This window comes from Hordeum vulgare, chromosome 5H, assembly GCF_904849725.1.
Source record: "Hordeum vulgare subsp. vulgare chromosome 5H, MorexV3_pseudomolecules_assembly, whole genome shotgun sequence".
Taxonomy (NCBI): Eukaryota; Viridiplantae; Streptophyta; class Magnoliopsida; order Poales; family Poaceae; genus Hordeum; species Hordeum vulgare.
Window position 1 is genome coordinate 584,575,395 of NC_058522.1, and position 15,097 is coordinate 584,590,491.

At 44.6% G+C, this 15,097-nt stretch overlaps 1 protein-coding gene across 1 annotated transcript; it reads right to left on the reverse strand.

Annotated features, from left to right (window-relative positions):
• Nucleotides 1-14,524: 14,524 nt before the first annotated feature.
• LOC123399657 lies at nt 14,525-15,097 on the reverse strand. The gene is made up of 2 exons (XM_045094051.1): nt 14,916-15,097; nt 14,525-14,832 (listed from the first exon to the last, which is right to left on the reverse strand). Exons 1-2 carry the CDS (start codon nt 15,068-15,070, stop codon nt 14,706-14,708), a joined length of 282 nt encoding a protein of 93 aa, XP_044949986.1. The 5' UTR covers nt 15,071-15,097; the 3' UTR covers nt 14,525-14,705.

Below are 15,097 nucleotides of genomic sequence, written 5' to 3' on the forward strand. Positions count from 1 at the left end.
AACTTATTTGAACTCCATAGTTTTTCTGTATTCAAAATGCACCATTCAAAGCCACGTCATCAATTTACAACCCATTCTAACTTCATTTGTTATTTTTTATGCATTTACTGATCATTTTGAGCTATAACACCATGAAATTGAAAAGCATTTCAAGTGAACTCTGAACAGGTTCCAAGTTGGCATGGTATCATCATTTCCCCCACATAGCATGTGCGAGAAAGTTGAGAGGGTTACGGCAAAAACTGGATGCACTTCGTATACAAAACGGACAATCTCTTTCGAAGTATCACGGTTTCATGAGAAAACTCGTCTATTAAAAAGGGATTTCATTTTTATGAACTTATTTGAACTCCATAGTTTTTTTGTGTTCAAAATGCACCATTCAAAGCCACATCATCCATTTACAACCCTTTCTGACTTCATTTGTTATTTTCATGCATTTAATGATTATTTTGAGCTATAAGACCATGAAATTGAAAAGCATTTGAAATGAACTCTGAAAAGGTTCCAAGTTGGCATGGTATCATCATTTCACCCACATAGCATGTGCGAGAAAGTTGAGAGGGTTACGGCAAAAACTGGATGCACTTCGTGTACAAAACGGACAATCTCTTCCGAAGTATCACGGTTTCATACGGAAACTCGTCTATTACAAAGGGATTTCATTTTTTGAACTTATATGAACTCCATAGTTTTTTTGTGTTCCAAATGCACCATTCAAAGACACATCATCAATTTACAACCCATTCTAACTTCACTTGTTATTTTTCATGCATTTACTGATTATTTTGAGCTATAAGACCATGAAATTGAAAAACATTTCAAATGAACTCTAAAAAGGTTCCAAGTTGGCATGGTATCATCATTTCATCCACATAGCATGTGGGAGAAAGTTGAGAGGGTTACGGCAAAAACTGGATGCACTTCGTGTACAAAACGGACAATCTCTTCCAAAGTATCACGGTTTCATACGGAAACTCGTGTGTTACAAAGGGATTTCATTTTTTTTGAACTTATTTGAACTCCATAGTTTTTGTGTGTTCAAAATGCACCATTCAAAGCCACATCATCAATTTACAACCTTTCTGACTTAGTTTTTTATTTTTCATGCATTTACTGATTATTTTGAGTTGTAAGACCATGAAATTGAAAAGCATTTGAAATGAACTCTGAAAAGGTTCCAAGTTGGCATGGTATCATCATTTCACCCACATAGCATGTGCGAGAAAGTTGAGAGGGTTACGGCAAAAACTGGATGCACTTCGTGTACAAAACGGACAATCTCTTCCGAAGTATCACGGTTTCATACGGAAACTCGTGTGTTACAAAGGGATTTCATTTTTTTGAACTTATTTGAACTCCATAGTTTTTTTGTGTTCAAAATGCACCATTCAAAGCCACGTTATCAATTTACAACCCTTTCTGACTTCATTTGTTATTTTCATGCATTTAATGATTATTTTGAGCTATAAGACCGTGAAATTGAAAAGCATTTGAAATGAACTCTGAAAAGGTTCCAAGTTGGCATGGTATCATAATTTCACCCATAAAGCATGTGCGAGAAAGTTGAGAGGGTTATGGCAAAAACTGGATACACTTCGTGTACAAAACGGACAATCTCTTTCGAACTATCAGGGTTTAATACGGAAACTCGTGTGTTACAAAGAGATTTCATATTTTTTGAACTTATTTGAATTCCATAGTTTTTCTGTGTTCAAAATAGACCATTCAAAACCACATAATCAATTTACAACCCTTTCTGACTTCATTTGTTATTTTTCATTCATTTAATGATTATTTTGAGCTATAAGACCATGAAATTGAAAAGCATTTGAAATGAACTCTGAAAAGGTTCCAAGTTGGCATGGTATCATCATTTGAACCACATAGCATGTGCGAGAAAGTTGAGAGGGTTATGGCAAAAACTAGATGCACTTCCTGTACAAAATGGACAATCTCTTTCGAAGTATCACGGTTTCATACGGAAACTCGTCTGTTACAAAGGGATTTCATTTTTTGGAACTTATTTGAACTCCATAGTTTTTTTGTGTTCAAAATGCACCTTTCAAAGCCACATCATCAATTTACAACCCTTTCTAACTTCGTTTGTTTCTTTTCATGCATTTACTGATTATTTTGAGCTATAAGACCATGAAATTGAAAAACATTTCAAATGAACTCTAAAAAGGTTCCAAGTTGGCATGGTATCATCATTTCATCCACATAGCATGTGGGAGAAAGTTGAGAGGGTTACGGCAAAAACTGGATGCACTTCGTGTACAAAACGGACAATCTCTTCCAAAGTATCACGGTTTCATACGGAAACTCGTGTGTTACAAAGGGATTTCATTTTTTTTGAACTTATTTGAACTCCATAGTTTTTGTGTGTTCAAAATGCACCATTCAAAGCCACATCATCAATTTACAACCTTTCTGACTTAGTTTTTTATTTTTCATGCATTTACTGATTATTTTGAGTTGTAAGACCATGAAATTGAAAAGCATTTGAAATGAACTCTGAAAAGGTTCCAAGTTGGCATGGTATCATCATTTCACCCACATAGCATGTGCGAGATAGTTGAGAGGGTTACGGCAATAACTGGATGCACTTCGTGTACAAAACGGACAAATCTTTCGAAGTATCACGGTTTCATACGGAAACTCGTCTGTTACAAAGGGATTTCACTTTTTTGAACTTATTTGAAATCCATAGTTTTTTGTGTTCAAAATGCACCATTCAAAGACACATCATCAATTTACAACCCTTTCTGACTTCATTTGTTATTTTTCATGCATTTATTGATTATTATGAGCTATAAGACCATGAAATTGAAAATCATTTGAAATGAACTCTGAAAAGGTTCCAAGTTGGCATGGTATCATCATTTCACCGATATAGCATGTGCGAGAAAGTTGAGAGGGTGACGGCAAAAACTGGATGCACTTCGTGTACAAAACGGACAATGTCTTTCGAAGTATGAGGGTTTCATACGGAAACTCGTCTGTTACAAAGGGATTTTATTTTTTTGAACTTATTTGAACTCCATAGCTTTTCTGTGTTCAAAATGCACCATTCAAAGCCACATCATCAATTTACAACCCTTTCAGAAAGAATATAAGAACAAGAGGCTCGGCACGGTGGTGCTGGCGACGAGATCGGCGCGGGCGATCAACGACGGTGAAGACGGGGTGGGGACGTGGCGTGACGGACCGCTAAATCTAGACAAGTCCCGTTGAAAATGGAGCTCGGAGGTCGAGTTTCGAGAGGAGAAAGCTTAACTAGTGTGGCTCGGGCATTTCATCGAACACCTCATGTGTATAGGAGGTGAACTAGAGCACCCAAATGCCCTCCCCTCGCCGGCTCAACAAAAACAGAGCACTGTGGAGTGCTCTGCCGCGGCGGTGGGTATATATGTACGCAAGTTATTTTTCCCGGTTCGTGGCATGAACCGGGACTAAAGGTTGTGGGCCAGCAGCGAGGACCACTGGTCCCGGTTCGTGGCTCGAACCGGGACAAATGGTTCCACACGAACCGGGACCAATGCCCACGAGACCCCGGCCGGCCCCCTGGGCTCACGAACCGGGTCTAATACCCCCTATTGGTCCCGGTTCTTGAAGAACCGGGACTAATGGGCTGGCCAGGGCCGAATGGTAGCCCTGTTTTCTACTAGTGATCAATAATTCGACTATACCGAAAATGTCACCGAAACTTAAATGTGCAGACCCTGCAGGTTCGAGAACTATGTAGACATGACCGAGACACTCTCCGGTCAAGATCCAAAAGCGGGACATGGACGTTCAAATTGGATCCTACATATTCTACAAAGATCTTATCGGTTGAACCTCTATGTCAAGGATTCACACAATCCCGTATATCATTCCCTTTGTCCTTCGGTATGTTACTTGCCCGAGCTTCGATCGTCGGTATCGCCATACTTATTTCAATCTCGTTACCGGCAAGTCTCTTTAATCGTTCTATAATACAAGATCATGTGGCTAACTCTTTAGTCACATTGCTTGCAATGCTTATTTGTGATGTTGTATTACCGAGTGGGCCCCGAGATACCTCTCTGTCACACGAAGTGACAAATCCCAATCTTAATCCATGCTAACTCAAAGGACACCTTCGGAGATGCCTGTAGAGTACCTTTATAGGCACCCAGTAACGTTGGGACATTTGATACACACAAGGAATTTCTTTGGTGTCAGTGAGTTACATGATCTCATGGTCATAGAAATGTATACTTGACATGCAGAAAATAATAGCAACAAAATGACATGATCATATGCTACATTGATAGTTTGGGTCTTGTTTATCACATCATCCTCCTAATTATGTGATCCCGTCATTAATTGACAACACTTGTCTATGGCTAGGAAACCTTAACCATCCTGAACCAATAGGCTAGTCAACTATAAGCTCACTAGAGACATTGTTTTGTCCATATATCCACACATGCATTTATATTTCCATTCAATACAATTATAGCATGGATAATAAACGATTATCTTGAAACAAGAAATATAATAATAAGTATTTTATTATTGCCTCTAGGGCATATTTCCAACATATTGATGCTCGCAAGTTAGCATATTTCTTGTAGTGTCTGGTGACGGTTACGACCGAATCGTGTGCACATCAGAGCCGTGAAAGACTCCAAGTCAAACTCTGGCAAATGCTTCTGGATCGATTGCAACCAAACGAATGCAAACCCCGAAAAATTTAAGGCAGCCATCGGTACCCAAAATGAGGGTAATATGCCGAACATGGCGAAATAAATGATTATCTTGAAACAGAAAATATAAATATAACTATTTTATTATTGCCTTCATGGCATATTTATAGCACTTGCACTAGAGTCAATAATCTAGCTTCACATCTCTACGTGATTTACAATGTAATGAATCTAACACCCATACAGTTCTGGTGTTGATCATGCTTTGCTCTAGGAAGAGGTTTAGTCAGTGGATCTGCAACATTCAAATCCGTGTGCACTTTGTAAATATTTATGTCCTCCTCCTTGATGTAATCGCGGATTACATTGAAGCATCGCTTTATGTGTTTGGTCCTCTTGTGAAACATTGATTCCTTGGCTAGAGCAATGGCACTAGTGTTCTATTTTTGTACTAGAAATGCTATTTTTTACTAGAAATGTTATTAGTTCTATTGCTAGTGTGAATTTATGTTTGTATATGATTGAGTAAATTTATGTTTGTATATGCATGAGTGAATTTATGTTATTAATTAATGCATCATTGAATAATTCACTTAATATTATCGAATATATAATCCGGTGAGGTAATTCTTTATTTAATCCACTTAATATTATCGAATATAATCCTCAGGCAACATTACGTTTATATTGAATCCACTTAATATTATCGAATATAATTCTCTTTTTATCAGGCCGTAATCTTATCTTTTCTTTTTGTGAGGCCGCAATCTTATCTTTTCTTTTGCTAGCTCACTCCGGTTCTCCATTTACTACCATGTGGGCATTTTATCGAGTAACTTTAATGCATCGATCCATTTTATCGGCGTGTGCCTGTTTGGATCCGTGCAGATAAAAAATGTTGCCCACCACTCGCCATTCATCCACCTATATTATTTCTCTCACACACACTGGCCCACCACTCGCCTATTCACCCAATGCTATCCGCGGCTGTCGCCGAAGACGTGCACAACCGTGCCGCCAGAGATCTGCACAACCGTGCCTCGTCTCGCCGTGCCGCCCTATCGTGTCGTGCCCAGCCACGCTCACCCTGCCTCTTCTCGCATCCGTCGTGTTGTCTCCGCTTGCTGTGCCGAGCCGCTTATGAGAAAGGCCACTGAAAGGCGCAAACAGAGGTCAAGACGCCCCAGCTTTTCACACCGGCTGATGAGGGTAATGACCGGAGCAACTTCCAGCGATTCTTTGCAATAGATGCCTCGGCACATTTCAATCCTCACCGCCGTGGCTGTCTGGTAGTTTGTGACGATGATGAACGACGACCCGGGAGGAGGAAGGCCGCCTTTGTAGTGCAGCGACCTGAGCCAAAGTGGTGTGCAGCTCCACGCCGGTGGCATTGTGGCAGCAGATCATGACGAACCTGCGTACGCAGGGGCTGGTCACCGCGAGCTCCTTGACGCTCGCGCACTCCTCCAGCGTCAGGTCGGCGAGGCGCGGGCAGCTCGAGAGCAGCTGCTGCAACATCCCATCTCGGGTCGTGACTATCGCGAGGTGGAGCGTCTCCAGGGACACCATGTCCATGGTGCGTCGCAGGTCGAGCTCCCACCAAGCCAGGCACAGGCGGCGGAGTGTACGCTAGCTCAAGGTTTGGTTGGCGTCCCGATGTACCTCTAGGGTTCGTCTCGGTCCAGCGATCCGTGGAACGGGCAGAGCAGGAGCAGGGCGGAATTACCGTACCTGAGCTTGTCGTCAAGGTCCTCGAGGCAATCCAAGCCTGTCTGTAATCTCCATTAGACAATGCATTTTTATCTTGAAACTATGGTGATTGCAATCATAGCTTGGTCAAAACCAACTGTTAAAATGAAACAATACATGCTGAGTTGATAGAAAAAAACCCTATAATAAACAAATCCTACTGATAAAAAATGATGCATTCATGGCGGTGGTGGCAACAATGCGTCTATAGATGCACACAACAAATATTTTGTTTGCAATTTTACTGTTATTCTGTTTTTCGGTTGGACCTAGAATGTGATGGCACAAGAGGGAATTGGGAATTGGGAAGTCATATTAACTAGATATGACAATATACTACAACCACCCCCATATACTTTGTCTGGATATTATAGTCATAAAATGATTCGCTTCACCTAGCCAATTGGTCTATCTAAATATCAAGCCACTCCTTTGATCTCTCATCTCTCTCATTGCTTACCGATCCAACCACTCAAATTCGAAGATACGTTTTGGGAGAGGTTTGACTATGAGGAATCTTTTAAATCACAAGTGCAAGGAATTCACTACCAAGCAACCTCATCTAGATTGGCTAGGTGTGGTTGTCAGCCTTCAACGTGTGACGGAACCAAGGAGTTTGTATGGACTTGGAGATCGCACATGTCATGAAGATCTAACTCAGGGGAGGCAACCGAGAGCAATACAGTACACACTTAATTACCTCCCAGCGGTCGGTCCCCCTTCCAGCGCGCGGCTCGCGCTAGCGCAGGACCGCCGCTGCCGCCGGCTGATCTCCCTCCTCCGTCCACCTCCGGCCCAGCCAATTGCAGATCCGGAACCCCGCCAGCGTCCTCTCTCCATCCATCCCGAAGCCCGGCGCCGTCTTCACCGGCTCTCTCCTCGCGGCGGATTTCGAGTCGGGGTCTCCCCTCTTCCTGCCCCGCTCCCGTGCGGCCGCGCCGGGCCGCACCGGGGCGCCCCTGCGGGCTCGAGCCGGTCCCTCCACGCCTCTCTCTCCGCTCGCCGCCGCCGGAGGCGTCGTCGGGCAAAGCCCTGGCGGTGCGGCGGCGGCGGGACCCCTCGGTCGCCGTCTCAAGAGCGGGGGCGGCGTTGCTCCGCTGCTCCAGGCAGTGATGATGCGGGGCCTGCCGTGGCGGCATGATGCGGTGGAGGAAGCCGAGGCGGCAGCCTGGGGTGATGATTGCAGTGGCTGGAGAGTGCGGCGGATTTGGCGGGACTGAGATCTCGTGTCGCTGGGGCTGCTGCGGTGCTGCGTGGAGGAGGTGCTTGGTGGCTCTCCAGTGCCGCTGGCGCAGTGGCTTTGTGGGAGGCGTGTGGGCTAGCGGAGGTGCTGTGCGTGGGGTTGTGGTGTTGGAAGGTGCTCCGGGCGAAAGCTTGCCGGCCGACGGTGTCGGCGTCTGTGGACGTCGTCTCACCTTCTTGGAGGCACCGTTGAGGAGTTCTCTCCCTACACACCCTCGGATCCAGTTCTTCGGGTGAAAACCATAGGCCCGGTTGGGCCGGACGACGACGTCGGCATCGTCGCTTCCTCCTTGGGGGCGTCGTCTTGAAGAGCTTTGGATTTCGATTGCACTCTCCAGGGGCTAGACGCTCGCGACATTGCGGTCGGCTGGGGATCGTCCGGCAATGTGGATGATCTGCGCGGTTTCTTGTGTGGCAACGATGGCCCCTTCAAGCGGAGAAGGATTTGTTGTTGGGTCCTGGTAGTCGGTCTCGTCCGGCGTGTTCGAGGGGTCGCCGTGCCTCTCTTGTCTTCTGAAGTCGGAGCTGTTTGAGGGGGATCCTTGCGGCGACGATGACGTGAAGATGGATGGTTGGTTCTGGCGCTGGCTCGACGCAGGTCCAGTGCTTTCTTCCTTCAATGCTCGTCGGCTGAGTCGAAGTTGCCTGGTCGTCGGCGCGTGTAGTGGACTGTTTGGCGTTGTCCGACGCAGGCCTCTACGCTTGTCTGAGGTGGAGGCTACATCGGTGGTAGTCGATGGTGAAGTCGGAGTCGCCCTCGCGGAGGCGTGATGACGATGATGCCGGATTACAACCTCGACGGAGTTCTTCCCTTAGGTGGCGTGTGTGCGTTCTTGTGAAGGTTGCCAGGTCGCCCTGTGTGTCCTGTTGTGGCGGGCGCATTGTGACGGTTTTAGCCCGGTTTTCCGATTATTAACCGGGCAACTCTCTTCGACCTTTTTTAATGAGATCGGTACCTCAGGGACCGTGTTTCAAAATAAACTCAGGGGAGGCTTGAATTTCGCGATCGTAAGCCATAATAGAATATGTTGGTTTCTCCTTCATGGGTGTTGTCCTCCATGGAGTCTGCTCATGCAGAGGCCGGGGGCTGTGTTCCTCCTTTTCCCAAAAAAAAAAGATATTTTAGTCTGCACAAATGATATTACAGTGTAGAACTTTATTATGTTGATTATTTCATTGGAGGAACTATGCCGGTCGCGGACGTGATTTCCTCACTACAGGGTCCAGACTTCTTCAGATGAACTAATTTGCCATATCTTTGAATCCAACCCATATCTCTGGTGTCTGGTCAGAAAGATAGGACTAGGTTTTCCAAGAGGCAGAATTTTGTATGTGAAAGAGTGTCAAACACAAAGGAGATCATAGCAAAAGGATTTTATTTTGAAGATCATATCACTCGATGCATTCTACTGGGCGCTGACACTAGTACAGGTTTCAGACTTGTTCAGTCAAACAAATTATACTGAAATAATGCAAAGTCGACTTTTTGTTCAGAAAGATAGGACTAGGATTACTCTCAAACAGAATATAGTTTGTGCAAGAGTGTCAAACACAATTGGTTTTACAGGATAGGAATTCTATGTTGTTGATTGGCTTGTTTAATTTCACCAGACAATCCATATGACTAGTAGGGTGTTTGCTCTACTGTACATAGTGACAGAATCAAGCGTGCTACTCTCCCTCCGTTCCTAAATATAAGTCATTTTAGACTTTCACTAGGAAACTACATACAGATGTATATAGACATATATCAGAGTGTAGATTCACTCATTTTGCTCCGTGTATAGTCTCTTAGTGGAATCTCTAAAAAGACTTATATTTAGGAACGAAGGGAGTAGTTGGTTGGTTACTCGGAGGCGACACAGGAGAGGTGGAAGCTGCACAAGGATCCTCTACCGTTCGGCACCCTGCCGTTCTATCACTGACATGTGGGTCTGTTGGAAATCTGGCCCACATGTCAGTGGCCCAACGGAACACAAGGCACGACAGAGGAGCCGCTTCCGGTGGAAGCTGGGGGCGTCAGGCTCCTCAACACCGCAGCAGTCCTAGAACCTGGTCATGTACGGCATGTCACCCTCCTTGAGCTCCAGTACCCGCCGTCCGGTTTCATTCCTTGTTCGGCCTGCAAGTGAGTGAGACAGTTCATCAGTCAACGTGGGTCTGTCGTTGCAAATAGCAGGTTCCAGAATTCAGAGTCAAAGTGGTACGCTGCAGACATGCCACGGAAATTGCATGCTGGACTGATTGCGCACATCCATCGCAATTGCAAGCATTGAACCACAAAAGAAATGGTGCTTTTCTGGTAAGCGCATTCGTTCTGCACAAATAATTCGGGAGGATATGATCTGCATCGCTCATCTTGAGGTATGTATGTGGTTCTTATGCTTTCATTCACTTCACACAAGATGCCTGGAATTCCAAGTCATCATACCCAGGTCGTCGTTTGCTGTGCTCCTCATTCAGTCAGCAGTCTCAGTCATTTGGAAATGCTTGGAGAATAGAGTATCTTTGGAAAAAGAGAGGACGTACACTTGCTGAACATGGACGGAATTCGGTCTACAATGGCCGACAGTATCCTTTTCCCATGTAGAAATTTCTCATCCAAGCTGCACTCACATTTAGGGCAGGTCAGCATCACAGAAATCTCAATAATACAACGCTTTGAGATTTTCCTTTATTTTCAGGAGGAAATGAAATGTATATTGCTGGACAATACACTATATATATAAAGGCATGGCGTGCCTATGCTACAGCAAGCAGAACATGGAAAAGGCACCAATGGAAAAGCGTCTACTCTCCCACATCCAAGTAGCGATATTAGCTGCCCTTCTCTTGCTCACCCCATGCGAGGGCTTTCTAGAGTCTTCATCATCCTCTTCTCATTCAAAAGATGAAGTCACCAGTTGTATCGCCAGTGAGTGTTCCGCACTTGCCGACTTCAAAGCAGGCATCTCAGACCCTGCAAACCTCCTATCGTCCTGGAATGGTGATGACTGCTGCAAATGGGAGGGCATCATTTGCAGCAGCAGAAACAACCATGTCATCGGGCTGGATCTTTGGGGCGGTGGTTGTGACCCCGTCAGTGATGTGAGAAGGCAAGTGCTAGGAGGCAAAATTAGCTCCTCGTTGCTTGGCCTACGACATCTCCGTTATCTCGACCTTAGTTGCAATGGTTCTATGGGGTCCAAGTACCAGAGTTTCTGGGTTCTCTCCACAAGTTGAGATATATCGACCTATCAGAGTCGAGCTTCATTGGAAGGATACCACCACAACTGGGTAATCTCTCCAACTTACAGTACTTAAATCTCGCCTATGGTGCTGGCACATACTCCAAGGACATCACTTGGTTATCACAGTTAACTTCCCTTGAGCACTTGGACCTGAGCAACGTGATCCTCAGTACAACTGTTCACTGGCTTCCGGTTGTGAACATGCTTCCATCTCTGAAAGTTCTTCGTCTTAGCAATTGCGATCTTAGAACTAGCTCAGCTTCACTTAATCTTCCAAATTTAACTTTTCTCGAAACACTTGACCTTTCCCACAATAGCTTTTATACACATATCACACCCAACTGGTTTTGGGGCTTGACTAGACTAAAGTATCTAGATATCTCATGGAATGGTTTCCATGGCCAATTTCCGGAAGAGATAGGTAACATGACCTCCATAATAGAGCTTCATTTATCATCAAATGACCTTGTGGGAATGATACCATCAAACCTGAAGAACATGTGTAGCATGGAAGTATTCTTTGCATATGAAAACAAAATTAATGGAAGCATAACAGAATTATTCCTACGCTTGCCTAGTTGTTCATGGAAAAAGTTGATATATATGTCTCTATCTTCCAATAATTTGATGGGAAGCCTACCAACCAATCTAGAACCCCTAAGCAATCTAATCTGGCTTGATCTCAGTGGTAACAAGCTCACTGGTCATGTGCCACTATGGATAGGAGAGCTCACAAAGCTAACTTCATTAGACCTGAGAAACAATGACCTAGAGGGTTTCATACATGAAGGTCATTTATCAGGTCTGGAAAGCTTGGAGATGTTGGAGTTATCTAGTAACTCCATAGCCTTCGCAATGAACTCGACATGGAACCCTCCTTCCAATCTAACAGATATTGGACTTCGGTCATGCTTCCTCGGGCCTAAATTTCCATTGTGGCTTAGATGGTTAACACATCTAAAATATCTTGACATCTCAAACACAGGCATATCGGACACGGTGCCAGATTGGTTTTGGATAATGGCTTCCACTGCGAAAATTCTTAATATGAGACAGAACAAAATTAAAGGTTCTTTACCACCCACGATGGAACTTTTGAGAGCAATTGTAATTGATCTCAGTTCCAACCAGTTCAGTGGCCCTATACCATTAGACTTTGCAGCACCCAGTCTAGAACAACTTTTTCTATCTGACAACTCCATCTATGGCACCATTCCGTTTTCTTTGTGTAAACTGAGATCACTACTTCTGTTGGATATCTCTGAAAACAAACTAACTGGATCAATTCCTGATTGCTCTGCTGATACATCCATAAAAAACAGGACAAGTATGAGAATCCAAAATCTGAACTTGAGAAACAACAACCTCTCAGGTGAATTCCCTTCATTTCTCCGAGACTGCCAACAAATTGTCTTTCTTGATCTTGCACACAACCATTTCTCCGGGACCTTGCCAACATGGATTGGGGAGAAATTACCAAATTTGGCTTTCTTAAGACTGCGATCGAATATGTTGTATGGTCACATTCCAGAGGACCTTACGACGCTAATTTATCTTCAGTATTTGGACCTTGCCTGCAATAACCTAACGGGGAGCATACCAAAATCAATTTTTAATTACAAAGGCATGATACTAGCGAGCCATGATTATGATGTATTTCGAGATGCTTTGGGTCTTACCGATACTGGGAATTTCACGGTACTCACAAAGGGTGAACACAGATTATATACAGGAGAGATCATATATATAGTGAATTTTGATTTATCCTGTAATAATCTCATCGGAGATATCCCCGAAGAAGTCATCTATCTTGTCGAATTGGCGAACCTTAACTTATCATGGAACACCTTCACTGGAAAAATTCCTGTGAATATAGGTGCCTTGGTGCAAGTGAAGTCACTCGACCTATCTCACAATGAGCTGTCTGGTGAAATCCCTGCAAGCTTATCGGCTCTCACATCATTGAGTCGGTTGAACCTGTCCTACAACAACCTGAAAGGAGAGGTGCCATCAGGGAATCAACTGCAAACACTTGAGGACCCTGAATATATTTATATTGGCAACCCGGGCCTCTGCGGTCCTCCTCTCCCACAAAAATGCTCACAACCCAAGCTAATCCCAGCTACTCAAGAACACCATGAAGATTTAAACGATGAGGTATACTTTTTCATCGGCATGGGTTCTGGATATGTAATGGGTCTCTGGGTAGTCTTTTGCGCCTTCTTGTTCAAGAGGAAGTGGAGAATTAAGTGGTACTCTTTTTGCAACAGGGGGTATGACTGGGTTTATGTGCAAGTTGTTGTTACCTGGGCTTCCTGGACAAGAGAAACAATGCACGGGGTTCAGAGTTCTACAAACAATTAGCTCTCTGGTTCTGCATTCGGTACTATATAGAGTGTGGGGTTTTACCTGTATCATTGTTATTAAGTACTGTTCACAGATACATAAATTTGGGGATTATGCTGTACAGTAAGGTTCAGATATGTAAGTTGATGCACAATGAATAATGCCAGGGGCAGCACCAAGTCTCCTGTTCCGGGTGTGTGTGTGTGTGTGCCAATGTGTGAAGTTGTTATAAGCCACGAAAGCTGTATAAGGTGAGCAGACACAGGAGGCAGCAAAGCTCGGCGCTTTCATTCGCTGCACTATACAGGGCACAAACACAGTTTCTTCCCTGAAGAAACAATGCATGGGGTTCAGAGTTTTTCAGACAAACTAGTTTTGCCACATCTTGTTCTCAAACTCTGTATCCAAGCCATCATGTCTGTTCAGATAGGGCGGATTTTTTACAGCCATAATTAAGTATTTACAAAGGGTGCAAAAACAATTGATTTTACTTTGTTGATCCTTTCATTCGATGCACAAACTAACTTTTCTGATTGAGCCACAATTAAGTTTGCGCAAAGCGTAAAACACAACTAAGTTACTGCATGATACTCCCTCCATCCCTAAATATAAGTCCTGTTAGAGGTTCCACTAGAAGACTACATATGGATGCATGCAGACATATTTTAGAGTGTAGATTCACTCATTTTGCTCCGTATGTAGTCCTCTAGTGAAATCTCTATAAAGACTTATATTTAGGAACGGATGGAGTAGAATTTATTATGTCGAGTGGACTGTTCGATTTCTTCACACAGTCGACATTACTTACCCGGTGACAGGCTAGACACGTCGTTTGTTACAGAAGAGGCACTGGCAGAAGAGGAACAAGTAAGTGTACTAATTGGCTCTTACTCGGGGTTGTCGTAGGAGAGGTGGAAGGGGGTGGCACAGTTTCTTCACTAGAGTAACAATGTACGTGCTTCAGACTTTTCACTGGAGAAATATTATGCCTGGTGGAAACTTGTTCAGACAAACTCTCTTGCCACATCCCATTCTAAGTTCTGAATCCAAGCCATCATGTTTATTCAAATAGGACTAGGGTTTCTGATGGCCAGAATTTAGTCTGTGCAAAGTGTGTCAATCGTAAAGCCCACAGGTAATATTACAGGAAAGGATTTTAACCTTTCAGTCGACACACTATAATACTGCACGCACAGGCGGTTTCTTCACTGGGGAAACATTGCGCAGACTTCTTTAGACAAGCAAAGTTGCCAGAATGCAAAGCTAGTACTAGGACAAGGATTGCTCAGAGCCATAATTCATTCTGGCGATTTTATTATGAACACAAGTGATATTACAGGATAGGATTTTATTCTGAACCCTGGTTTCTACACACACACACACACTGACTGTACAGATTTTCAGACGACACTGAATTTGTTTCAGAGAGGAACAAGCAAGCGTACTAGTAGTTGTTGGCTCTTCACTCGGGGTCGTCGTAGGAGAGGTGGAATCCGGTGGCGCAGCCGGCGGCGTCGGGGTCCTCGGCGCCGCAGCAGTCGTAGAACCTGGCGGCGTACGGCGGGTCGCCGTCCTTGAGCTCGTAGTACCTGCAGCGCCGGTCGCCGTGGTCAATCAGTAGGCCGATCCAGCGGATTGATGACGGAAGAGAGTGGGGATCGGAGTGGCTTACCTCTTCTGGTCGTCGTGGCGGCGGCACACGAAGAAGGAGGGGTGGAACCTGCAGGACTGCGCCGTGTTGCCCGACGGCGAGTACTTCGTCTTGCACCGCCGGCATACCCTCTCCGCCGCCGCCGCCGTCGCCGTCGCCGCCGTTTCTTTCTCCATCGGACACTTCAGTCGTCTCTCCGGTAG

What these genes read in the sequence shown, in the direction of transcription:
- LOC123399657 (XM_045094051.1), bottom strand. Translation starts at nt 15,070, where the DNA reads ATGGAGAAAGAAACGGCGGCGACGGCGACGGCGGCGGCGGCGGAGAGG. An exon ending in CGCCACGACGACCAGAAGAG is followed by an intron (nt 14,833 to 14,915) that starts GTAAGCCACTCC and finishes CCGGCGCTGCAG; the next exon opens with GTACTACGAGCTCAAGGACG.